The sequence below is a fragment of the Lagopus leucura genome, unplaced genomic scaffold (genome assembly GCF_019238085.1).
Source record: "Lagopus leucura isolate 7727_CA_CO unplaced genomic scaffold, USGS_WTPT01 Super-Scaffold_100001, whole genome shotgun sequence".
NCBI lineage: Eukaryota > Metazoa > Chordata > Aves > Galliformes > Phasianidae > Lagopus > Lagopus leucura.
Window position 1 is genome coordinate 13,371,497 of NW_024962262.1, and position 25,496 is coordinate 13,396,992.

Below are 25,496 nucleotides of genomic sequence, written 5' to 3' on the forward strand. Positions count from 1 at the left end.
CTCCTCACGCGGCGGGCATGCAGCCGGGCGGCGAGCTGGGCTCCGCCGTGAGCCCGTTCGGCTGGTTCCCGCCGCCGCCGCTCCGCCCGCCCCTCTTTTGCCCGCCGCCTCCTTGGGAGCCCGGCTTCTGGCCGCCGCCCGACGGCTACGCCCCACCGCCGGCATGGTACCCGCCGGCCTACCAGGAGCCCCTGCGGCGGCCGCACAGTGGTGAGCGGGGAAGAAGGGGGTCCCGGCGCCTTCTTTCCTCCTTTTCCCTTCTCTTCCTTCTTGGAGCTGCCCCCAGTCTCGTTTCCTGATCCTTCAGCCCCGACTTGAGTCTGCACGGCCCCTTTCCCTCGCTCCCCACCTGGTCGTGCATGTGGGACTCATCGGCTGCAGCAACTGAAACCGACTGTTGTGTTGTGTGGGTTTTTGTTTGTTTTTTTTTTTTTAAGGTGGAAATGGCCATTTTCCCCAGGAATGGCAAGGAGAGCAAGCGCCTGGATTTCATAAGCGTTCTCCAGGTGGAAACAACAGGCAGAAGGTACGGATGCTGAATTGGGCTGTGTGGCCTTCAGTGTTCCCTTTCTGTGATAACTGTTCTGCGATGTTGGGATGGAGGTGACTCTGTATGGCTTGTGTCCCTGTGCAGCCACTGTGCTCTTGACTAATGCCGCTGCCTCTGTGAGATTGAATGTACATGACAAGCAAAATAAGTGTGGTGCCCTGGCGTGACTGAGGAGGTGATTCTTCCTCTCTGCGCTGTCCTTGTGAGGCTTCACCTGCAGTATTGTATCCAGGGTGATGGATGTTGGAGTGAGTCTAGAAGAGGCCACTGGGATGAGGCTGGAGCGTTCTCCTATAAAATATGGAGGAGAGAACCGGGTTTGCTCTTCTTGGGTTTAAGGGAAAGCTCTTTACAGGGAGAGTGGTGAGGTGATGGAACAGGCTGCCCAGAGAGGTTGTAGATGCGCTGTCCCTTCAGGTGTTCAAGACCAGGTTGGATGGGGCCCTGGTCTAGTGCCGTATCTGGAGATTGGTGGCCCTGCCTGTGGCAGGCGAATTGGAATTTGATCCTTCAAATCCCTTTCAACCATTCTCTGATAAGTGGAGGTTCTGAAGGAGCCTCATTGTGACCTTCCAATACTTAAAGGGGGCGTATAGGGAAGTTAAGGAGGGGATATTCATCATATTCATCAGATAGCATGAGAGGACAAGAGGTAGCAGTTTCAATCTCATCTGTATCTACCCTCTTAACTATAAGGAAGAAATCATATGCTTAGGGGTGGTGAGGCACTGACACAGGCTGCATGGAGAAGCTGTGGGTGCCCCATCCCTAAAGGTGCGTAATGCCAGGTTGGATGGGGCCCTGGGCAGCCTGAGCTGCTAGGTGGCAGCCCTGTACATGGCAGGAGGTTGGAACTGGTTGGTTCCTTCCAACTGAAGCTTTTCCATGAATTGGCCTCAAACCCTGAGCTCGACGAAGGGATCAAATCCTAAAACACGTAATCTCAATAAAAGCCTTTATTGTGATGATGCCCAGTTAAATAGATCACTTTAATGGTCCATCATGTTTTCAGACCCTGGCAGCCTCATCACTTTGCTGTAATGGTGGGAGAGGGAAGGGTCCCTACTGCCCCCAAGCTCCTACCTGTCACATGAGAACAGGTGTAGACTGAATCTATGGGGAGGGGGTGTGGAGCTGTAGCCCTGGCTCTTTTTCAAGCTGCTGATAAGCCTGTGTCTGCAGAAGTGATAACTGATAGGGTGGTAGGAGAAAGAACTGAGTGCAGTACATTTTGTTTGGAAAATGAATGATGTCAATTTTAGCTTTGTTAGTTTAGATATTTGGTAATACCTCAAATAAAGCATTCCAAACAATTTATTTCCTATCTAGTTAAGTAGGGTAACCTTTTAACTGCTATACTTATGTTTTTTTCCTTTCTCTTAGAACAAAAAGAAGAAGGAGCCAGTTTTCTCTCACTATTGTGATACCTGTGACCGAGGCTATAAAAACCAGGAGAAGTATGATGAACATATTTCACAACATACACAGGTTGGACTTTGCTTGCTTTTTTTATTTCAATCTCTAGTTTTTCACATACAAACAGATAACTGTAGTCACTCTTATGATGGTAGACCTAGCAACAGATTCATGAGTTGGTAGTAGGCTTTTTTTTTTTTAATGCTGTATGTAGGGAAGCTTGTATTTTTTGTGTTATTGCTCAAGTCATTTTAATGTTCTTCTGAATATTGCTAGTTCACCCCAGCACTGAGTAGCTTCACTGACATCAGCATAGCATGTGAAATATGTGTGAAAATGCTTTATGTAGAAGAGATTTTAAAAATGCACTCCTTTACTGCGAAGGAGTAACACAATTTGAAATTGGCTAGCCCCACGAATCTTTCTTTTAGCTTTGCTTTACATTATCTCTGATTATGAGGCATGTTGTCTTCATTAGCTGTACAAAAATCAGATGGAACTTAAAAGTACATTAACCCTAATTTTTTTTTTTTTGCAGTCATGTTTGTTTTAAAATTGTATTGCTTAAACTCTGTGCCATCAGCTGTATAATCATCTGGTGCAGAATTTGACTTTTAGATAAATGTTTGTTGTAATTTTCTTGTATAATGTGATATGCCTGAAGTTCACTCCCTTTATCTTGCAGTGCACAGAAGAAGGATGCAGTTTCAACGCACATGAGAAGTTAGTTCAGATACACTGGAAGACTGTAGGTATCCCAGCTGTCTCCCAGAATATTAATCTTTGCTGTCTTCATGTAGTAGGAGGGTTAAAACTAGATGATCATTGTGGTCCTTTTCAACCCAGGCTGTTCTATAATTCTTTCTTTTTTTTCATTCTTCTGAAATTAAAACATCACTTCTGAGTAAGTTCTTTAAGCTCTTTACTATGAGAGTGGTGAGGTGCTGGACCAGGCTGCCCAGAGAGGTTGTGGATGCCCCATCCCTGGAGGTGTTCAAGGCCAGGTTGGATGGGGCCCTGGGCAGCCTGGTCTAGTGTTAAGTGTGGAGGTTGGTGGCCCTGCATGTGGCAGGGGGTTGGAGATTCATGATCCTTGAGGTCCCTTCCAACCTGGGCCATTCTGTGAGTTGAATCCGTTATTAAAAAAAAAATCTTATGGGTATAAATGTTCAGTTCTGTATCTTAATGAATTTTAATGTGGTTGCTATGTGCAGTCTCAGCATGATTGGAGATTAAGTGCAGTACCCTTTTTCCTTTTGTTTTTTTTTTTTTTTTTTCTGCTCCCCCTTCTGGCTTTGAAACACCTTTGAATTTCTTCCTTAGGTACATGGACCTGGTGCTAAGAGAATAAAATTAGATAGTCCAGAAGAGATTGCTAGATGGAGAGAAGAAAGAAAAAAGTGAGTAATTGCTTGACACTTTTTAAAGAACAAAATATACAAATGGCATTGTAGCTAAAGTATGGGGTGAAGTTCATATGCAGCAGGATTTCTCATTTTCTCCTGTTGTGATGTGAGGTGTATAACTTGATGCTGTTTACCAGCAGCCTGTGCTTCCATAGGCCTTTTCACGGTGGCTTTCTCATAGTTAACTCCTTTTCAGTAGATGAAAGATGCTGTAAGTTTTCCTCACTTCTGTACCTGACTTGGAATACAGTTTTGAGTGATCAGTGCATGGTGAAAACAAACCTATAAGTAGGAGTTGTGATGCAGAGTGGGAAGTTGTATAAATCAAATTTCAAGGTTGCTAATGATCAGCTTTGGCATTGTGCTAGTGACCTCTTGAGATGAAAGTAAAACAACTTGTCTGGTACAGTCTTAAAGCCCATGCTTTTATAACAGTATCTCCAAGGGAGAAAATTAATACTTGTTTTATTTTCAACTTTGTGTACATTTTTGTCTTCTGAGATGCTTGTGGGAGAGCTGTTGGTGCTAAGGCTTATGTGTCAAAATGGTTTTTAAGGTGCATGCAAGTACATGCTTTGCTGTGTATTAGAAACATGTTTGTACATTCATTTTCTGCTTCTCTAATATTTATATGTTGTGTGCTTGGGGAGTGGATACTGTGAGTCAAAGCAAAATTTATGTGCAGTTTACTGAGTGATGATACTCTGCCTTAGATAGGGGTCTCTATTCAAAATTCAACAAATTATGGTAGGTAGTTGTTTTTTTTCTTTCATATGACTATAATTTTGTTGTGGTACGAGGTTCCTGGAAGCCTTTTGTTTTCTGTAGCATACTGTAATAAGTGGAAATAAAGTCACAGTTCTGAGCACCATCAAAAAAGGCAATGTGGGATGAGCCAAGGCCGCTAGGTGGAGTAGTGCTGTCGCTTATTTTGGTGTGTGTGTTTCTATGTGGGTGTCTCATTTAGCTGTAATAGATGCATGTAAAACGACTACCTGAGTAGCTTGTGTTAATTTTTGTACAAAAGCTGAGGTAGCTGTACTAGCACTTAATAAAAGAAACAACTAAATAAAAGCAATGAAAGCCAAATCTGAGGCTTCTGCAAAGCATTCATTAGGTGTCCAACAAAGCAACGGTATGGTATGAAAGATCTGACTCACAGTAAACACTCAATTTGAAAGGGGGGCGGGGGCGCCGCGCAAGGACACAAGAGGGAGTCTGAACTATTAGGGAGTTTTGATTTATGGTGACATGTAAAAGCTTTTCTTTCTAGAAGCTCTAATCAGAGCTAAGAATGAATCTTTTTAGGTCATTAGTAGTTGGTTTCTAATTAGTTTCTGGTGATTTAATGTGTTTATTTTCAAACTGCATCCCTGACATTTGTTTTGGTTGTTCTTCCAGCTGCTGTAAATAATGACTTAGAGTTCCAGTGTCCATGATTAGCTGCTGTGTTGTTTAGTCGAGTATCCTGCTATCATCTATTAAAGCCTGTCTTTAAAGTGCAGCATCTGTGTGATGAGGGAGGGGAGAGTAGTAATGAGTGAACATCTTTGCAGGAAGTGTGCCAGGTCAGAATGCTGTTTTGCTTTTCCAATTTCTATACAATACCCTTGTTGCAGCCTTTGCATATCTCTTCACCTAAAGGCTTTTTAATTGCTTATGGCATACTGAATTTGCTAAAGAGGCCAGTCTGAAGGCTTTTTAATGTTTTTTGATCCAGTGAATTGGAAAGCAGGCAGTCTGAAGTTACGTGGGCAGTGATAGAGATGCAATTCTATGGGATCTGAGAATCGAGTGTACCCTCAGCAACTTTGCAGACAGCACCAAGCTGAGTGGCTCATGTACACATAATAAGGTTCCACAAAACCAAGTGATGTACTTGGGTTGAGGCAATCCCAGATATAAGTACAGACTGAGGAAGAACTCATTGAGATCAGAGCTGCGGGTAAGGAATTGGATGTTCTGTTGGAACAACAGAAGCCTAACAGTATCCTGGGCTGCATTGGAAGAGGGGTGGCCAGCAAGGAGAGGGAGGGGATTGTTGCTGTCTACTATGACCTTGTGAGGCCCATCTGGAGTATTGTAACCAGACCTGGGATCCCCAGCACAAGAGTGTGTTCAAACAGGTGTAGAGGAGGGCCCTGAAGATGATCAGGGAGCTGGAGCACCTCTCCTGGGAATAGAGGTTGAGGGAGTTGGGCCTGTTTAGCTTGGAGAAGAAAAAACTTCAGAGAGACTTCATTGCAGCCTTCCAGTACTTAAAGGGAGCTCATAAGCAGGAGGGAGATGGACTTTTCTACACAGGTAGAAAGTGATAGGACAAGGGGGAATGACTTTAAACTATAAGATGGGAGATTTTAGATTAGAAGTCAGGGACGTTTTTCACAGAGAAGGTAATAAGATGCTGAAGTGTCCTACTCAAAGAGGCTGTAGATGCCCATCCCTGGAGGTGTTCAAGGCCAGGTTGGATGGGAGCTCTGTGTAATGTGATCTAGTGCCTGATCTAGCAACTGGCAGCCCTGCCCACAGCAGGGAGTTGGAAATACATGGAGTCCCTTCCAACCCAAGCCATTCTATGATTCCTTTGTTTGGAAGACAAATGGTTGTGAAGGCTGACCTTAGCTTTGGTGATTACAACTGCTTTTCTTGTTTTGACTTGTCCGTTCCAACTGTTGAGAAATGTGCTATTCTAGCATTTTTAAAATACAAGCTTAAAGGGAATCACCAACAGTGCATTTTCTTACTGCACAGAATGTGGCATTGCTGTCTTCTATTCTTTCCAAGTGAAATCTGAGTACTAGTTGTCCATCTGTTTCTAACCAGCTCTTCCTGAGCAGAGGTTACTAGAAAACATGCCAAGGCAGCTCTGATGTTGAAGCAAACACCTAAGCTTATTTTTGCTTATGTTTTGATATAACACTGGATGATTTTCTCAATCTCGTGTATTGCTTCTAAATTCTGGCCTGCCCTGCTTTCTTTAACCCAGTCCAGTTAGGGAATGACTGCAGTATTTCCTTGCAATACATTTGATAGGCTGAGCATCTATTTAATAAGTGAAGACTAGTGCTGTCGATCAAACCAATTTGTAATCCCCTAGTTGATAATGATAGCTCTTGGCATCTCCCCTGGTGATACATTCACAGTAGTTAAATAGGTAATAAGGAAAATTAATTTCTTAGTGCCTGGTACAAGTAGTGCAGACAAAGTGAAGTGGATTAAATGTTTTAAGGTGGATGTAATGGATAGAACTTACTGGTACGCACTGGGAATTAATAAAACTGCCTCAGCTAACATGTGGTGAAATCACCCTGCAGATGCAATGCTAGATAAAATGCCTGGGAGACTCGGAACAGAATTTTATCAGCTCTCTGTGGGCCCATTTGGGCTTTGTGTCCCTTTTGCTGTTGGTTGTGTGCTCAGTCAGGACCAGCTCTGTAAGTCAGAGTGCTTTTCCTATGAAGATAAATTTGTGTAGCTTTGGACTCCAGAAATGTGCTGTGTAAACTGCTATAGAAACAGTTCTGTTTTCAGTTAGGCACTGACAAAGCTCTTTGTGCTTTCTAAGAGCTCTGTTTACTTTGTTTATTTGGGCAGGATGTAGTGCACTGGACTATCAAGCATGTATGATTTTGGCTAGAGCACTCGTTTGTTGGAAAAAAATAACCTGTTTACTAGGTCACAAGCTGTGCCAAGTTGTTTACAGGACCTGAGTGCTGGGTTACTTCTGTTACTTCATTGGAGCCCGTAGCTAACATTTGAAGAACCTCATTTTATTGATGGAGGAGGGCATATCTTCTAAGGATACAAGCCTGGGTCAGCACATCAGATCATAAAATGTGACCCCTTTATGTGTTGAAATTCAGTATGTGCTCTTTGTATTCTGCACTGCCACACTTCAGGAGCTGTCTTCCTAGCTTGGCCTCTCTAAGAAAGAATTTTCTATCAAAGAAAAAGGTGGGGAAAAAAATTCCTCTTTCTGGTTTCTCTTGAATATCTTGTTAGCTGCTCTTAGGTGGTGAAGTTTACAAAGTGTGGGTCTCTTTTGTGTAGTTTCACCTTGGGGGTATAATGTAATGTTTGCACTGTAGGCATCTGCCTCCACTCTGGAACTAGGTGGAATTTGCTGTTTCCATGGGCAGATCTGGTTGATGCTCTGTTTTGTTACTACATGTGCAAGCCCCTCCTATTGCCCAGTTCAAACAGAACAACCCTGAATCCAGCCAGTTGTTTTGCACTAGTGAAGCATAAATATATAATGAGGACTCTTGCGTGGACAATCACTCATAATACAGGTCAAGCAGTAAAATTTCTTAATAATTGCAGAAAGCCAAGTTGGTGTTATCTTTTATTCTCATGATGTTACCAATCTTGGCTAGAACAGCCTGGCCAATTTGTGTTTCTTTAACCAAAATGCATTTGTCAGGAGTTGCACAGACCTGTTTATACTCTAGCAGTGCTGAGCTCTGGGATTGTACTGGGTGGCTGTAATGCCCCATTCCTGGGGTTGTTCAAGGCCAGGTTGTATGGGGCCTTGGGCAACCTGATTTAGTGCCCAGTTCAGTGGTTGACAAACCTGTCTTTGACAGGGAGTTTGAAACTAGATGATCTTCAAGGTTCCTTCCAACCCAAGCCATTCTATGGTATCTGTAACAGGCTGCCCAGAGGCTGTGGAGTCTCTTCCTTGGACATCTTCCAAAGCTTCCTGGTCATGAACCCAGGCACCCTATTCTGGCTGTCCCTGCTGAAGCAGGCAGTTGGACCAGATGGCCTTTGGAGGTCGCTTCCCAACCTCAGCATTTCTGTGGTTCTGTGATGAGATGTGGATTTACTTCCATTTTGGAAGGTTGGGTTCGACTCGCTCTGCTTTGGGACGAGTGGGGTTGATGTGGTCCAGTCACCCAATCTGCCACTGGAGTGCTCTGCTCAGCCTTGTAGCACAGCAGAGCACCTGGGGAGGTGTGAACCCAGTCTATCTGCCAACTGAAGACTTGAAAGTCTAGAGCTTACTGCCCACCAAATCCTTAGATTGCAAAATAAGCTATAGGGGCCTTTTTAATCATCATAAAATGCTCTGTGCATGCGCACTGCAAAATGGGTGCATTTTCTGTAGAAGATAAAGGTTATGAGTGAAATGCTATCCGTTATCTTTGTCAGGGAGAGTTGGAGTAAGCAGTTGCTACAGGTGCTGTAAGATGTACCTTTGCAGGAATACTTGGACTTCAGATGCGAGCTTTCTACAGCTGTTAGTTTCTGTCTGTCAATTGAGAAGGTTTTCTAAAAGAAAGCACATCTGTTCTGGCACTGAGTTGAATTAAAAGCATTCATGGAGTCCATTACAGTGGCTCAGTGGAGGGAGTGGTAACTAGTAGGAATGAAAGTGGGAGGCAGTTGTGTCTCAAAGTGTGTTGTTGAGTGCGTGTCTGAGTATGTCTTTAATCAGCGTAACTGCAAGAGCTCTTCCGAGACTTTTGCTCCAGGGTTAAGGGTTTTACCTTATGTCCTTATTTTTAATGACCAAGAGGAGCTTGGAGTTCTCCTGTGTATAACTATCTTACAAATAACTCTTTTCTTCTGTGGGCCTTACTCGTGTGAAAGCATCCTGTTTCCTCCTAGAAGTATGGAGGGGCTGTCAAGCACAGGGGTCTTTGAATTGAAGCTCTTGAGATAAAATAATTCATTCCATGCCTGCTGCATATTAGGAGCTTTATAACATGGATAAAGAAATGCAAGTAGTGGGGAAGAGTAGAGATGAAATATCATATCCCTGTGCTCACTTCAGCTATGTATGGTGGGTTTCTGGGAGAAATCCAATGAAAATAGACTCTGATAGCCTAAACTCAAATCCTCTTAAGACAATTCTGTGATGTGTTTAGGTGTGCCTTAGAAAATGCTTGTTATCTTTTTTCCTTGATAAGTAGTCAAAGCTGTCTTGAGTCAGCATGAAGCTTATCATTCTTACTGTAAAATAGGGAAGATGCATGTGTTAAGATTAAATATTTAAAGAAAGATGTGTCCTTTTTGATAACTATATGTAGTGAGTAGGTGTTCTAAGTTCCTTGTTACTCCATTTTAATAGACATCAAATATTTATGTTTTGTGATACTTTTTGGAAAGGGGTGGGAGTGCTTGCCATTTACCACCTTTATCTCAAAGCACTGAGGTCTGGCTAACTGATGTTTACAGAGCATCCAGCATTGCCATTTAAGGGCTTTGACAGCAATCTACAGGAGGCCTTGCATGTTGGAACTGGCATGGTGTACATCTGCAGGGAAGAATGGTGAGGGAAGTGGGGAGTGGGAAGAGAGAGGTGGTTTGGTTTGGTGGTTGATTGTAATAGTAGATTTGTTTTGTTCTGCATGACTTAGCAGTTTTTCTCGAAGCTGGAATAAAAAGCTGGTAATATTGGTGTAGTAGAGTTCAATATGCAAGCTCAATTCTGAATACTGTGCAGGAGGAGGCTTTTTTCCCTTAACTATGCTGTTAAGGGAATCTTCTGCATGCAGAAGCTGTTCTTAAAACCCTATTTTATGTAAGAGCTGAGCCATTGGTTTGCTAAAGGCATATACCTCAGGATCCTTAAATACTCTGGTTAAAGCACTGAGTAATTAAATTGCGAGAGTAAATCACGTGCTGTGGTATATAGGGACAGGCAGAGGGTCCAAAAGCATGAGTCAGCTGTTAGTCTCTAGCTTGTCTGATGGTTAGGTAAATCTAATAGTGCCAATTTAGTGGATTTTTCTTGCATGGGAGCGTGTGACCATAAATGCTCAGGTTTCTTTTCTTCATCAGTGCCTTTTTAAAAAGGAAGCAGTCTGGTACGCTTACATGAAACATAGAAACTCTCTCATGCTTATAGAGAATGTTAGTTTGGTAGAGGGTGGGTTGGCCAACTATTTCAAGAGCATATGAACATTTCAAGAGCATATGAATTTTTTTCTTCTAGAAATTTTCCTACATTAGCAAACATTGAAAAGAAGAAGGTCATGCAGATGGAGAAGGAGGAAAGAGGAGAAGTCCTCACCACCCCGCAGTTTGGGTAAGCATTTTAAAATCAGCTTGCTATTTTCCTTTTAATGAGTTCAGGCATATGCTTTCTTACTGTGGTCTCCAAGCACTCATTGCTTGCACTGTGCACATGATCTAGCTGGCCTTTAGCAGAGGACAGGTCACTTGACAAATGGCAGATGTAATGTTCCTTTGTTTACAGTGCTTCATAGTCCACTTCAGTTAAATTAAACAATGATTGTGTTAGAAACCTGATGATGTTCTTGCTGAATTCTACGCTCTGGTTTATTTGAGAAGCACATTCTAGTGGCTATTCATTAGTTCACCATAACCTTGGTCTCTGAAAAAGAAATAAGGGGGATGGAAGTCACACAACATAATTAATCTGTGGTCTAATCCTCTTATGCCTGGAAATGGCCAAGAGACTTTGTGTGGATTTGGCTTTTTACTCTCTGCTTTCAGATGATAAATCAATGATCAAGTGAAGAGCAGAGGAAGATTTAACTTTGTTTTTATGGTTTAGATAGTGCTATTGTTGCTTCTTTCACCCTCCATCTTCGTTATCTATCTGCTGCCTTTGCTCTGGGCCCAATACTTGGTCCTCTTGGATTTTTCTGTTCATTCTCTCATACTGTGAATTACTTTTTCCGTGTTATCTTTTTAAAATTTTTTTTCCACAGTGTTAGTGTTATATGGAAATAGCCAACTCCATCAGCCTTGCTTTAGGGCCTGCGGGAAGACTTCTACATAAAATGATCCACCGCCTCCAGCACGTTGTTTAAGCTAGAATGACTGAGCCAGAAGGCAGGAGTGGACCCAGTTCTAAGAGGCTCTTGCTGAATTTCCTGCTATGTGGAAGTGAAGCTGGAGTTTGACTTCTCTCCCCTCAAGGGGATGACAAAATAAAGAGCTTGAACTATGGTAAATCAGTTGAACCAGTGCAGAATGAGGTTCAGACAAGGCTAGTATAATTTGTTAAATGGTAGTGGTGCAGATTACCTTGGTACAGCATGTACTTCAGATGTTCAAATGTTTACTCACCCTTTCCCTGCCCCCTTCAGCTTGCTGCCTTTTATTCCTCAGGAAGGAAAGGCTTATAAAAGACTGATGCAGATGTACTTTGCACACAGGGGTCCAAAACTACAAATGTGGAGTTACATTTGAAGAGTCTTGGATGCAAAGATGAGTTTTGCTTGTCAGAATAATAAGCTATTTAGTGTCTACAGGTTTATTTGGCAACGTGGCTGTTCTAGTGAACTGTGAGTCAGATGCCAAATGTAACCTTAAATGTAGTCAGAAATCTTTTAGGTATGTTAGTAACTTTATCTGGAAAACTGTTAGGGAAGGGGAAGAAAAAAGCCCTATAAGCTGCTAGTTGATTGCAGTTTGCTTTCACTTAGTGACCTTTATTTCTAGTTAATTTTAGAAATTTCCTGCATTTTTTTCTGCTTTTCCCTGAACTTGTAGCCCAGAAGGCTTACTCTACTGTCCAAAAAACTGTCGTTTCTGCTTGGTTTATCAACAGCAAAGATTCTGAAATTGTTGCTTATCTGGCAAACTTAATGATGCATGAGGCAAAAATAGAATACATCTTGTTCTTTGCAAGCTGTACTATTAAAGCAAATAGCTAAGTAAGATTTAGAAAGGATTAGACACTTAACACTTCTACAACACTTTCCATTTGTGGTTCTCTGAAGTGCTTTACAACTGCTAATTCCCAGCATCCCTGTGTGTGAGATTAGAGAGGCAGGAGGACCACTTGGGCAGTCTGTGGTGTCTTGCAACAGCTAATTAATAGCACATGGCTCTTTATCCTCTTTAAACAGGAAGCGAAGAGTACATCTTTCAGTAGAAGAAGGCAGATACCAGGCTGGCACTTGCTGGGATGTGTTTGTGACCTTGGGGTTTCTTTCTGGGTATTTGAGGCCCTGTGGAAACTAGAATGTTTTTGTCCCTGGTCAAGGACAGTATCAGCTTATATTTACTCTGTGTTGTCCAAGCTGTACAACAACATCCTGAATTTAAAGCCTAATATAAATTCAGAAGTGAAGTTTGGAATCCTAAAACGAGGTGAGTTACAGGAGACGGTAGCCTTACTTCATGGATAAGAGGCTGATGCACAGAAAGGTGGTGGCTTGTATCTCTTGTCACATGAGAACTATGGTGAATGATGCTATCAGGGCTGAGCATTCAGTGCTGGACACTCAAGGAATGGCTGAAGAATTAAATGTTTTGACATCATATAAAACCGTTTTGAATGCTCTACCTGGTGCTGTTTGCCTCAAGAGGAACTTAAAACTGGAGAAGTGTGAAAGCGGGGGTCATTAGTTAGAAGTGTAAACATTTTTGTACAGGCAGAGGTCTGTGGTTTGGGAGGATTGTGTGACAGGAAAAAATGTGTATGGGTGAGAAGAGGTAATTAGAATATGTGTGCACTGTTTCTTGTAACTTGAGGGGGAAAATGAAGTTAACAGATAACTGTTTTATTCTCACAGTGAGAACAGACCAAAGGAATCTTTCTCTACAAAGCATTAACAACTTGCTGCAAGGTGTGGAGTAAAGCAGAAGTTTACACAGCAGTGCACAACATGAGGCACAAAGCTATCAGTGTTCAGTGAGCTGCTCTGGTTGGAGCGGGTGTCTAGGTGGTACAATGCTGAAAGCTGGAAGAAGATGAGAAATGTGACTGCTTGTGAGAAAAGGGGGCATAAAAAATAGACCTGTTCTGCTAGCTGTTCTGCCTACCAATGACATGGTGCCAGGTTAGAAACACACCTTTGAGGCTTATCTTGCAGGTGCGTGGCTCAGGGCACAAGGAAAAGTGTCAGGAAGAAGTTCTTGCCCAACCATGATATCATACAGCTGACTAGGGCTAACAGGATCTCTGCTGTGCTGTAAGTGAGACTGAGGGACAGTGTACTGAGCCAAATGAACCATGGGACTGGATCAAGACTGTCAGATCTTTTGTTGTTATAATGTGCTCGTGACTCTTTGCAGTCTTGTGTTGATGAATTAACTTTCTGTTGTTTGAAAAGAAATATTTTCAGGAGGCTTCGGTTGTCAGTTCTGTATTTGCTTTTCTGACTGGGTCACACCTATTCTCATATCTATACATTCTGAGTTTGTTTGGCTGACCAGGTTCCTTCTAGAAATATGCTTTGTAGAATAATCTGGAAGGCCAGCAGAACTAGCCTGCTGTTCTCATTTGTAATTGATTTGCTTTGTCCCAGTGGAAATCTTTCTTCTTTTCCATTAGAGTGAAAGAGAAGAGCAGCACGTTAGTTTAGAAGGAAGAGCAGGCAGTCATTGCATCTGAGCGTTCACTGAGCTGTAACTGGAAAAAGACTTCAGTAGTGGAAGTATGCCCTGTTAAAAGATAAAATTCATCAGCTTCAGACCTTTCATGTAACCCTGCCAGTGAGATGAGCTGTAACTGCATGTGTGGTCTGTTACCACACGTTAGCTGAGCTAGAGCAAGTCCTGGTGTTCTACTCTGTTGCTGCACCTTGTGTGCACCTGAGCTGCTGAGTGACTTCAGTTGATTTTACTCTCCTAGGCTGTTATTCTGTGAACTCTGTTTCTCTTCTCCAGCAAAATGAAGGGAATGTGGAAAGCTACAGAAGATGAGAGGTCTGGGCAGCAAGGAAGACAGAAGAGAAAACAGAAGCGTCAGTTCTGGAAGAAATTTAAGAAAAATGGTGGTGATAGTAATGTACCATCACAAAGAAATCAAAATGAAGCTAATGGACCAGGAAACAGTACATGTGAAAAAGAACATGAAAAACAGCCTGCTTTGGAGACTCAGCCATGCATGAAGGACGTTGATCCGCTCAGTTTTCTAGCAAACAGTGATGTTGGTAAGATGAAAAAGGTCAAGGAACTTCTAAGTAGTGTTGATTACTGAACTTCTGTGAAGCTAGCAGCTTTGGGGAAGAGCTGGGGATTTCAATATAACCAAGCAACAAAGAAACTCCACCATACTGTCATTGATGAAAAGAGAGCTAATTAGACATGTGTATAATGGAAGGCTTTTTCTTAGTAGAAAATTGATGGAAAGCTTTTCCAGTATGCTGGGACAATAATACTACTCATTGTTATTAACAAAGAAGCATGGTAGTATGGCTAGAACTATTCTAGGGTCGACAGGGGCACAAATCTGTAACTTTGAATGTAGTCCAACATCCCTGTGTCTAAGTCTTGCATTTAGAACTTCCTTTTAAATGGAAATTTCTGTATCCTGATTCAGAACATGATCTTCTAAGAGATCTCCTAGAATATTCTGGATACTGACTTGGTGCTTTAAATCCAATATTTAGCTAACAAATCAAAGAGGGTTTCTAGGCTCTTAAAGAACAAAATTGAAGCTGCCAACAAGTTTGTGTGCAGTCGTATTTATTCTGCTGTAAGTATTATGCAACTGACTAAAGCACATGCATCAAATTAAGTTACTACATTAACACATAAAGTAAGAACATATTTACAAAGCCAAAAGAATCAAGTATTGCAACAAAAGAATTATTTTTGAAGGGTGTTTAATATGTTTTAGTGTTTTGCAAATATTTAGAGTGTGAAAACAATGAACTTCCTTATATGGGTTAAATGACATGAAAATATAAGCATTTTTCTTATAATTCCATTTTTTCCCCAAATTATCCAACTTGCTGTTGATGCTCTCCATATGTGTGCATTTCCTGAAGTATTACTGCTTAGGCTTTTTTGTGAGCATGTTCTGTTTTCCCTGTGCTGGCAACAATATAAACTATGCTGGTAGAACTATTTCTAATATAGTCAGCAGTGATGTAGTGCTCTTAGAATGTCAACGTAAGTTGACTTATACTCTAGTTTGTTGGGTATTTTTTTTTTAGCAGCAAGGCTAGAATGCATCCCCTGGAAAGGCTTCTGATGTTGAGTTTCTCCTCTTGAAGAGATAATCTTCAATTAATGGCTACAAGAACTCAGCATCCCTGTGCAATTTGTTTATTCCACTCATCTGCGTGTTGGGAAACTAAGTATGATTAAATATAGCTGCATTTCCCCACAGCATCTGTGCTTTACTTAATGATAGGAATTTGAATTGTATGCGAGTACAACTAGGGACTTCTGTTATAATAGGTAGAAAAGGAATGCAGTACTTAATAATGTGTAATAAATCCAGTTCATTTTTCTATAATGAAGTAGAACAAACATTTATTTCAAAATCCTACATCTGAAGTCCGTGGTTTTGCTGTATAGAAATGTTTTGTTGGAGTATTTAAACCTTTCAAACAGCAAGAGCCCTTTCTCTAGAGGCAGTGTGTTTGTGCATAATGCATTCACTGAAGTTCTTTTCAGTAGCTCGTTCCTTCAGAGCTAAGACATTCAATGAGAGATGAGGAAAACAATTTTCCTCTTCATTTATAAACAGAAACAAGATAAAGTGCCAGGTCTGAAATTCCTGAGGGAATTCTGATCAGAAGCAGGCAATTGTATGCATTAGTGCATAACACTTCCTCAAGTTGTTTTACTGTAATACACTTTCTGTTTGATAGTGTTTTCTGAATTTGCTACAAGTGTTGGTATCCCTGTTCACTGCAGGGGAGTTGGACTCGATGGCCCTCAGAGGTCTCTTCCAACTCTCAGGATATATGACTCTATGAAGTTTAATTTTAGCAATTTATAATAGCTTCTTTGCATATTCATAAACTCATTTCCAGTTTTGTGGCCAGATGCTCTTTAAGGAAGTATAAAAAACGTGTGACTCCTGCACTCACTCAACAGTCTGAGCGTGATGGAAGTAAAGAGCAACTAGGAATCGAAACTATCAAAATAACTTGGGGTAAATGCCAGAGCTTTATGCTTGCTTAAGTATGCCATATGAAATACGTTCTGCTAGGAAAATGCACTCTGTTTTCTATGAGCTTCCAGTGTAATTGCAAGTTGATGTGATTGCTGAACCAGTGAGTCAGCCATGAGGTCTCATAAGGTAAAGAAGCAGGTAATAGTTTAAATCAATGCCTGTGTATTTATCAAAGTTGTACCAAATAACATGAGCTTCAGTGAAATGAATTGACAGTTGTTACTGAGATACTAAAACAAAATAGTAAAGCACTTATGGTTTAAAAGTGAAGATCTCAAAAGTGTTTATTACAAAGTATTGCACCACTCTCCTGTGGAGTATCATGTTCAAGCTACAACAGCTGGGATATGTAAGGATGCAACATTCTTTGTAAAAACAAGACTGCAACCAGTCTATTTCTTTTAGCCCGAAGAGTCTCTTTCCTTAATGTCTGTGGTAATTTTTCTGTTAACTTCAGTGCTATCAGAGTCTTTCCAAGGTCTTAACGCATATAGATACTTTGCATCAAACTAAAGCCATCATAATTACATAATTTGTGTATATATATTTAGGAAGGTTGCTCTGTGTATGTCTCCCATTGTCATAGTCCTGTCAATTTCAGCATTTTTGTATCACTTGCCCATTTTCTGTGTTCCTAGTATTCCTTTTTTTCTGGAGTGGTTTTTAGACTGCAGTAACTCACTCATGCATATCCATAATGCTCTGTGAGGATTTTAATATTAAATGATCTCAAGTCCTGCTGAAAACAGATTGTCTGATATGTAGCCTGTGTCCTAAATGTCCCCAGTGAACTTTTTTTCTATCCAAGAATTTCTGTTTTTCAAATCCTCACTCTGAGGCTAATTTGCGTGTTTAAATTACTGGTTTTTAAATCCTTCTTCCCCACCCCTTGCCTCCACAGGACTAAATCCAGCAAAACCTCAAAACACATTATGAAATCTTTTTCTCCTCACTTGCTCTTGAAATAAAACCTATAATTATATTTAATATACGAAGAAAGTGAGCTGTAGTTCGGGAAGTCAAACTATTGTTTCCATAACTTTGACTGTAAACCAGTGGTGAGACAGCTTGTCCTCCAAATCTGTGTTGGCTAGGTGGATATGCTTGTTACCAATCCATGGTATTGAGCAGTGGTGCCTAACACTAGCTTTGCATAGTGATCATATGAGGATTTAACAATGCTGGCTGTTCATACAGGGAGTGTGAGGAAAAATCCCTCTTACCTTCTCTTCCCCTGCAGAGTCTGACAAGGATGAAGCAGAAACTGAAGATGCAAAGCTGGAGATGACTGTTGTTCCCAAACAGGTCACCTCAGCCTTGAGTTCATTGTCAGCCAACTATGGGAGTGCCTCTGAGAGTGAGCCTGAAGGTGTGTAAATGCTCTTCCTCTGATGTTCTCCTCTCCCTATCTCTTCCTTCCCAGTGCTGCTGTGTTTTATTTGGAAATATTTTCTTTCTGAATGCTGGGAGGCTTCACTTCCCATGCATTTGATCCCTTATCTACCGCTGCAGTCTCCATTTATTTGTAGATGCAGCCCTTACAAGTGTGGTAGCCCACTGGTATTCTTTGGTTGCATCCCTGAACTGCTGAAAGCTGCAGCTTTCAGTGTCTGTCAACCTACATAGTACTTAAAGTTTCTTAAAGAAGCTTTTAGAGAAATCAGAATGAAATGCAACGTGTAGTGATTAGCCCAGGTTATGCATAAGGTATAGTGGCAGTTTAGAGGTTGTATCTCCAGGACACTTTTGGCTATGGAACTGCCTCTTGATCTGGGCCCTCTCTGCCAGTGCTGTAATTCAGAGCTGTCTTATACTGTCCTGGTTTTTTGTTGTTGTTGTTTTTGGTTTTTTTATGGCTTACTCTAGCAGAGGGAACCTTTTTAAAGGTTAAACATAGGAATATTTTTGCAGTCTGTGCAGAGAACCTCTCCAGTCTGCTTTTGGGGACATTGCATGCTAGTACAGGTATAAGTCATGTGCAGAAAGAGTCAGGGAGGAGTAAAAGCATATGTCATTATTTTAGCTGTAGTCTGTTCCCCCATTCCTTCCTTGTCCCAGTTGGAGCAATAAATGGGGTTTCTCTGTAAGCCATTACTCACTCCCAATATGGTGATAACTCTTGATATTAGGAAAGTACCCAGGCAGAGGATAGCATTTGTGCAGTCATCCGGTGCGCTGCAATGACCTTATCCACCAGGGTTGTGCCTCATCTAATTCCTTGTCTTTTTCTAAGCCTATAGCATATTTTGGAACATCTCATACAGTGTTTCCTGAAAGATTGGGTGGATTTCTTTCCACCCTTTGTTTGCTTTTTCTCAGCACCGTGACCTTAGATGAAGGGTGGACATAACATTTCTTTGGTTAGGGTGTGTATTGTCAAATTTTCCAGGCTTCTTATAGGCATGCAGTTCTGGGGGGTGGGAAAGGCAGCCTGTCTTCAAGTTTGAACAGAGCCAGGAAAACACTGTTGTGCTCACCCCATGAACTAATTTCCATGTCCTTAAGGGCTTTTTCCATCAAAGGCTGCTGAGTTTTGCAATGAGATTTGAACTCTGCAGTGCTTGGATGTTGTGCTGTTTTGAGCATATGCATCAGTGTATAGCAGAGAACTGCAGCTGCTTGTTTGCAGTTGATTACAATGCCTTAGTTGTCCCAGGTGGCTAACTTAAAGTTGGAGAGAAGCTAGGAGATGGGACTGAACTTAGCCATGCTCTGCCCTGTGTAGTGATTTTCTCACTACAGCCAAACATGCATTAAGTTATACTGTGGTGTGGAAGGAGTGTGCTTTAAGTGAACCCAAGGCAGAGACTTGAAAATCTTGTTCAACTCCTTGAACACAACAGAACAAAACCTATCCCTCTGCAGTACTGAAAAAGAGTAACTGTCTCATTTACCATTCCATGACTGCTTAGAGATAACTTCTTATTTTTAAATAAAAGCCCACTCACAAAACAACAGAAATCCAAAACCCCAAACAAAAGCCTCCCTTCTCCCAAGTGAAGTGTGTACTTATTCAGGTTGTGTAGAAAGAATACTCAAGAACTGTCAGTGCACGGGAATATAAGCATGTTGGAGGCCTTTAAGTTTGGGAGAAAAGTGTTGGTGTGTCTTTTGCTTTTGTTTTTTAGAAGTCTCTGTCAAGATTGCAACAAAAGCTGAGGAAAGTGAAGCAGCACCTCAGAGTCCTGATGTTCCTCAGAATCCAAAGCTGAATCAGCAGCTTCCAGAATCTACAGACACAATGCTAAGAAGCTCAAACTCAAATACGGGCTTTTCCAGAGTCCCTGATAAAAGGGCAAAGAGAACATTACCTCTCCTTCCAAAGCGTCGTCCGACTCTACTGGAAATGGTAAGATTTATTGTTATAGTGGTGACTACTGTACAAGAGCAGCACAACCTGTGATCAGTTCTCCTCTCCCCTCAAGAAGTTAGAGAGGTCTAGCTGAAGCAAAGGCCAGGTCTTAAAATAGCAAATAAGTGTTTCTCTCAAAGCATAGATGCTGAAACAGACAAATGAAAATATCCTGATGTGCATTCAGGTAACAACTGATTTTGGTGAGCAGAAGACAGCTTAATTGTGTGCTTGAAATGAGCTGCACAAAAAAACCCACAAACCTTTATTTGTCCCTCTCCCCTTCCTGTATTAATGTGTAATCCCATCAGATTTATGCTGATCCTCCTCTCTTTGCACTCAGCTTTGTTATTCAGCTGCCTGATTGAGGAGGAGGCAGTTTTTTCAGCTGCAAAATTCTTGTTAACAGGGAGGCTGGTGTCTTAAACTGTTGAGTGCTGTTGAACTGCAACCTGCACATGCATGGGGTTCTTCTCTGTAGGCATGTTTGAACCAATCTGAGGAAGTGACTGCAGGTCATGTTTAAGACTAGGTTGGTGTCAGAAGGATCAAAAAGAGGTTTGCAGGTGTCAGTGTAATGAACAGCAACCTGAAGTACTCTCTATGAAATTGGTTTTCTTTAGTGTAGACAAAACTTTGCCAGTGCTCTTACTGCTTTCAGTTCTCTAAAGCAATATTTGCTAGGAGAGCAAGATCAGATAGGTTACACATTTTTCCTGCCAAAGCAAAAAAACTGGGCACAGCTGAGGAACAAGCAGAGAGCAGAGTGCCACTGGCATCAGGAGTCTGATACAGCACAGGATGTCTAGGCAAGAGATAGTCAATGATCTACATCCCAAGTAGCAGATCTGGGAGAAATCCCTTGATAGTCTTCTCAGTAGCACATAGTACATTTACTGCCAAGAAATAAAGCTGCTAGTGAATGGAAAAGGAAGTGTTTGTCCTTCATTTGTCTAGCTCCCTAAGCACACAGTAGTCTTTATCTCTTACTACTCTAAGTTGTTGGTGATCAAAGCAGTAAAGACTCGGGAGTAAGTCATATGAAGGTCTTGAATATTGAGAGAAAAATGGCACAGATGCTGGCTGAACACGGGGATCCTGATTTGTAGCTTGTTAGTCCGTTTTTAAAAGTACATTTTATCTTTTGCCTTTTAATGTTTCTTAAAGGATGTGTACTGTGGCTGTCAATTACAGAGGAGTTCTTGAGATTTGCACGTAGGCTTTTAAAGCTTCAAGGAACCAAGGGTGATATTTCTTAGTGAATCACTGAAAACGTTTCCAAAAAGTGAAGAATCTTTGCTCAGAAAGTGATGCTACATGAATGAAATGATTTTTTTCTTTTTTGAAAGAGGGGCACTTGGACCCCTCTTTGAGGGTAAAGTGAATTTAGGCACTACTACACATGACTATCATAGTCTTGCAAACAGTGTACACTTAGCAATGCTGTTTGCTGACAGGCCTCTACGGAAGTTGCTCCAGAGATACCCATCACTGCATTTAAAAATAGGTAGGGATGATGCATCTCATCTGTAACTTTGTTATGCTGTGTGGAAATTCAGCACTTTCTTCCTCACCTACAAAAATAATATAATTGTAGTGTCCATTCTCTGCCCTACTGTGCATCTACAGGTTGAGACAGGTTTATAAAGATTCATGTAAGGTGCTAGCACTGGTAACAGCTGGTGCCAGCTGCATGCAGCACCTCTTAAAAAAATAGTCTAAATAGAAATGTGTGTACTTTAAAGTGGCTGGCTAGATTTACCAAGCTTCTCTGTGGCTTTGCAAGCAAAATCTAGCTAGGATGTGTAATACAGAACTCCTGAAAATGGTCAGGTAGGTAAAGATTTAGCTACTTGCTTTAAACATGTAGCTTCACACTATTAGCTCTGCTCACAATGACAGAATTTTCCTTCAGCATTCTGGCTGGTTTTTAACACACAAATGATCTTTAGTCAGGCTGAAAGAAATAAGGAAGGTCTTCAGCATTTTGGTTAAGTTGTTAGACTTAAGTTGGTGAATTATGTCCCAAAATAGATGCTGCTATTTAAGTCCACAATCTAATAGCTGTTGAAACATGCCCTTTCTGTATAAGTATCTTTTACTCAGATATTTTCTAATAAAAGATGCACAGGATATTAAATTACAGATACAGTATAGCCTGCAAAGCTTAAAAAATGCTGATAGACTTGCTACCCTGATGTATTGTCCAGAGCCTGGAATTCTTCATTTTGGATGTTGGATAGCTCATGTCTGTGATATGAGAGCACAGTCATTTGAATGTACCCTGGAAGATGATTGAAGAGGAAATTCTGTGTTTAGGTGTATTATTGATGTTCTCTGTCACCTGAGCAAATTGAGATTGACAGCATAATCCAAATGGTAGATTTTTCAGTTTGTTCAGCCTGACTTAATGTGTTATTGGTGCTAAATAAGTGATGCTTAAACATACATGATTTGGGCATGTAATTTGTCCATTTTAGTGTATCAGCCATGTATAAATATCAGTTGTGGTCCTTCTAACCTCTCTCCTGGTAGCCTCCTTGCCAGATGCCTGTTCCCACCTGTTCTTACCCATACATCTTTGTAGGCTTGTGTCAACTACAGGCCAGCAGAGGGAAATATGCATCACTTTCTTTTCCTTCTTTGCAGTTACTGGCCCAGGACATCCGACATGAAAGGAATGTGATTTTGCAGTGTGTTCGATACATTGTACGAAATGATGTGTTTGGACTTCATTTAAAACCAGAAACAGAAGCTAAAACAGAGACTGGACAGGCCTCTAAAACTACAGCAGAGGCTTTGACGGACAAGCTTGATGGATCTCATTGTTCTTGTAGCTCTGACCTTCAGTTAGCAGGAAAAGAAAAAGATGTGTTATTAATAGCCCATGGTGAGGAAGCACCCATATATCAGGTATCACAGGTGCATCACTCAGCAGATGAGGAGATATGGGAAACCCCAGCAATTCACAGTGAAGAAGGTGTCTGAAGATGATAAAGGTTCAGCTTTTCTACCTGACATTCGTTTTTCTTTTTTGGAAGACATAATTATTACAAAATCATTAAAGTATATGATGAGAACAGTTAAAAACATGTTTCTGTTCTGCTCTGCCTGAGGTGACCGCTTCCTTGTGAAAACAGCATCTGTGTTGAGTAATTTTATTTCCCGACAGCTGAAATACAGCAGTGGCACAGAGTATGATCTGTCCTAGAGAAGGTGTGGATCTCTGGTTTTGAGCTTCAGATCTCTAATGTTTTACTTTGGTATGGATGGTTTCAGTCCATTGCCACAGCCAAATAGTGCTGGAGTATGGTGGATCCTTCTCATGTGAAAGCATGGCCTAGAGTGTATATGAGTATCTGAGCTTCTGGAGTTATCTGAGTGTTCTGAAATGATTATTCATTACATTTCTTTCAGCTGTTATTAGTCTGAAGTATAAATGGAAAAAAAAAACCAATCCAAGTGGGAGAAATAACTGGCTTGGCTTTAAAAGCACTGCTTGTACCATGAGTATCTAATTGAACTGAGCAGAGAAATAGAAATGAGAGAGTGCACTGATGCAAGAAGGATTTTTTTTTTTAAATGTCAGTGTCAGTAAGTACTGCTTGTATCAGTGCTAGATCTGTGTTTGACCTCAGGTACTCATCGTTACACCTTAGACCTTAACTGTTGTCATAGGCATTACCTGTCAGGTTTAACTCTTGAAGCAAACTCCTGGTACTGAGAGTATTAGGTTGATTAGAAATGTTGCTAAGAGATGCTTGTTTCTCTGTCCTCAGTGTTCTTTGGGTATTTTAGTTTGCTGTCTGGAGAAATGTCTTCCTTGGCCTGTTGGTGGATGTTTGTACAGTATCTACTGACTTTTCATGGATTTGTGCGTACTCGTTCTGCTGTGTGGCTGTACACACATGAACTGTTGTGAACCAACCAAACCATCAGCCAAGGTTTAGGAACGAGTTCTCTTGATTACATTGTGCATTTGTTTGTTAGAATCCTTCTTGTGCAGGTGTTAGTTTGTCACACTGACACTGAAAACATGTCATGGAAATAATCTGTTGTCAAGTCTTCCACTTCAAAGTATTTTGCTTTGTGTTGTTTAGTCATGGTTAAATGTCAGAGCTGAGTTACTTTCTCAGGGATTATGGTTTTTCCTTGGTAGCAGTCTAGCTTAGCCCTCCATTCCACCACCTAAACATGACTCTTGATGCTGTTTAACGCGGGTTATTTTCTGTCCTCTGGTTTCTTAAATTAGAATTTGTGCCATACATTTCATCTGTGGTGTATTAAAAAAAAAAAAAACAAAAAAACAAGAAGCTGAAAATTCTGTCCCACCACTCTATTTATAGTGATAATTGTGCACTGTCTAAACTGATGGAATTCTATAAATATCAACACCCTTGTTTTATATAAAAAAAAGTGTAGTATAGACTGATGCAGTACTGGATCATAAACATATTTCCAAGGCAGATGATTTAATTCTTCTCATGATGGTCCCACAAGCCATCTCACTGACTTGGACATGGTTCTTACAGTCTTACTGTTATGAAAATATTGGCAGTGGGCTCTCAGCCACAGAGATCTGGCACTCAGGCAGAACCTGGCTTCTGAGTGGGTTGTACCAGTGCTGTTCAACCATATGGGTAACAACTGCACACATGCAGGAAAAGAAATGGAGGTCTTAAAATCAATGTGTAACTGCACTTTAATCGACCTTTAACGTGCTTCTATCCCTACCAAGTTGATGGCAGAGCTTTTCTTTGATTGTATACTCTGACTCCATGTAACAAAAACAAAACAGAACCAAAACTTTAATCTGAATTCTTTATACTGTTGTCATATATTTCAATATTAAACTTTCTCACAAAAAAAGACTTTGTCAGAAGAAAATCTTTTCAAAGTGGGTTTCTTCTCGGGGAAATCTCTGCAGGGTTGACATAAACCAGCAATTGTTTCTTAGGACCTGTGTTCCACAAATGCTAATTGCTACTGTACTTTGAATCTTTTCTTCTGCTTCTTATTGCAGGTGTGTGGAGACATTCTGTATGACTGCAGTTCACAGTCGAACAGAGCAACAGCACAAGTTGAAGCTCTGTCTTTTCCTGTTCTCCACTTTTATTTTCCTTCTAGGCAGAGTCCAGATTTCACATTTCCCCCCTTCCTGCTATTCAACTTTAAACTCAGCCTCTGGTTATGAAAGCTGCTGTAATAACCTTTCTGATACAGACAGAGCAGTACAGACAAATACCTATAGGCTTCTCCTGCCCTACCAACTTCCCTGTTCTTTTCTTAGTTGAATTGATGGGTTTTATTTACTCTTCTTAGCATTGAGATGCCTGCGTGTGAAAAGAACTTCTTGCTTCTGACATGATATGAGAACAAGTGTCTTGATTAATCTCTGTGTAGGTTTTTGCCTTTAACATTGTTTTCTGTTGTGGTTCCTTCTAATTTTTGCAGTGCTATTAGGGGAAAGTCCTACTTCTCAAGGTTTGTGACTCATTTCAGATAAAAATATTCCAGTGACAACCTTCACACTTCTGAAAATTTTATTTTTACCTTCTTTTATAACTTAACCACAGAAAATGTAACTGTGTCTAGTGATATACACCTTTGAGTCTTTGTTTTAAATCCAGCCCACCTATTGAGCTAGATGAATTGGGAGGGGGATTAAAAAACAAAACAGATTTCATGGCTTGGTTTTTGTGGTGGTGCAATCTAGGCTTTGCTGTTAACCAAGTCATGCTACAGCACAGCAGCTGCCATCTGAGACCAAGGTATGAGGAACAAGTGGTGTTTTCCAACCCAGTATGACTTGGTCAACAGTAGTATCTGCAACCAATGGATTGTGTTAATGTTGCAGTCCTTGCATCAAGAGCACCTGAGATGGGATGGTTTGGCCCTGTGTAGAAGGGAGACGCTGGTTCTGCTGTTAGT

The 25,496-nt window shown here is 41.1% G+C and overlaps 1 protein-coding gene across 1 annotated transcript; it reads left to right on the forward strand.

The window, feature by feature from the left end:
• The first annotated feature begins 17 nt into the window (after positions 1-17).
• NUFIP1 (nuclear FMR1 interacting protein 1) lies at positions 18-24,443 on the forward strand. Its single transcript, XM_042867110.1, has 10 exons — positions 18-210; positions 438-526; positions 1,934-2,038; positions 2,652-2,714; positions 3,290-3,366; positions 10,316-10,408; positions 13,969-14,234; positions 17,454-17,582; positions 19,342-19,562; positions 22,215-24,443. Exons 1-10 carry the CDS (start codon positions 18-20, stop codon positions 22,551-22,553), a joined length of 1,575 nt encoding a protein of 524 aa, XP_042723044.1. The 3' UTR covers positions 22,554-24,443.
• Positions 24,444-25,496: the final 1,053 nt, after the last annotated feature.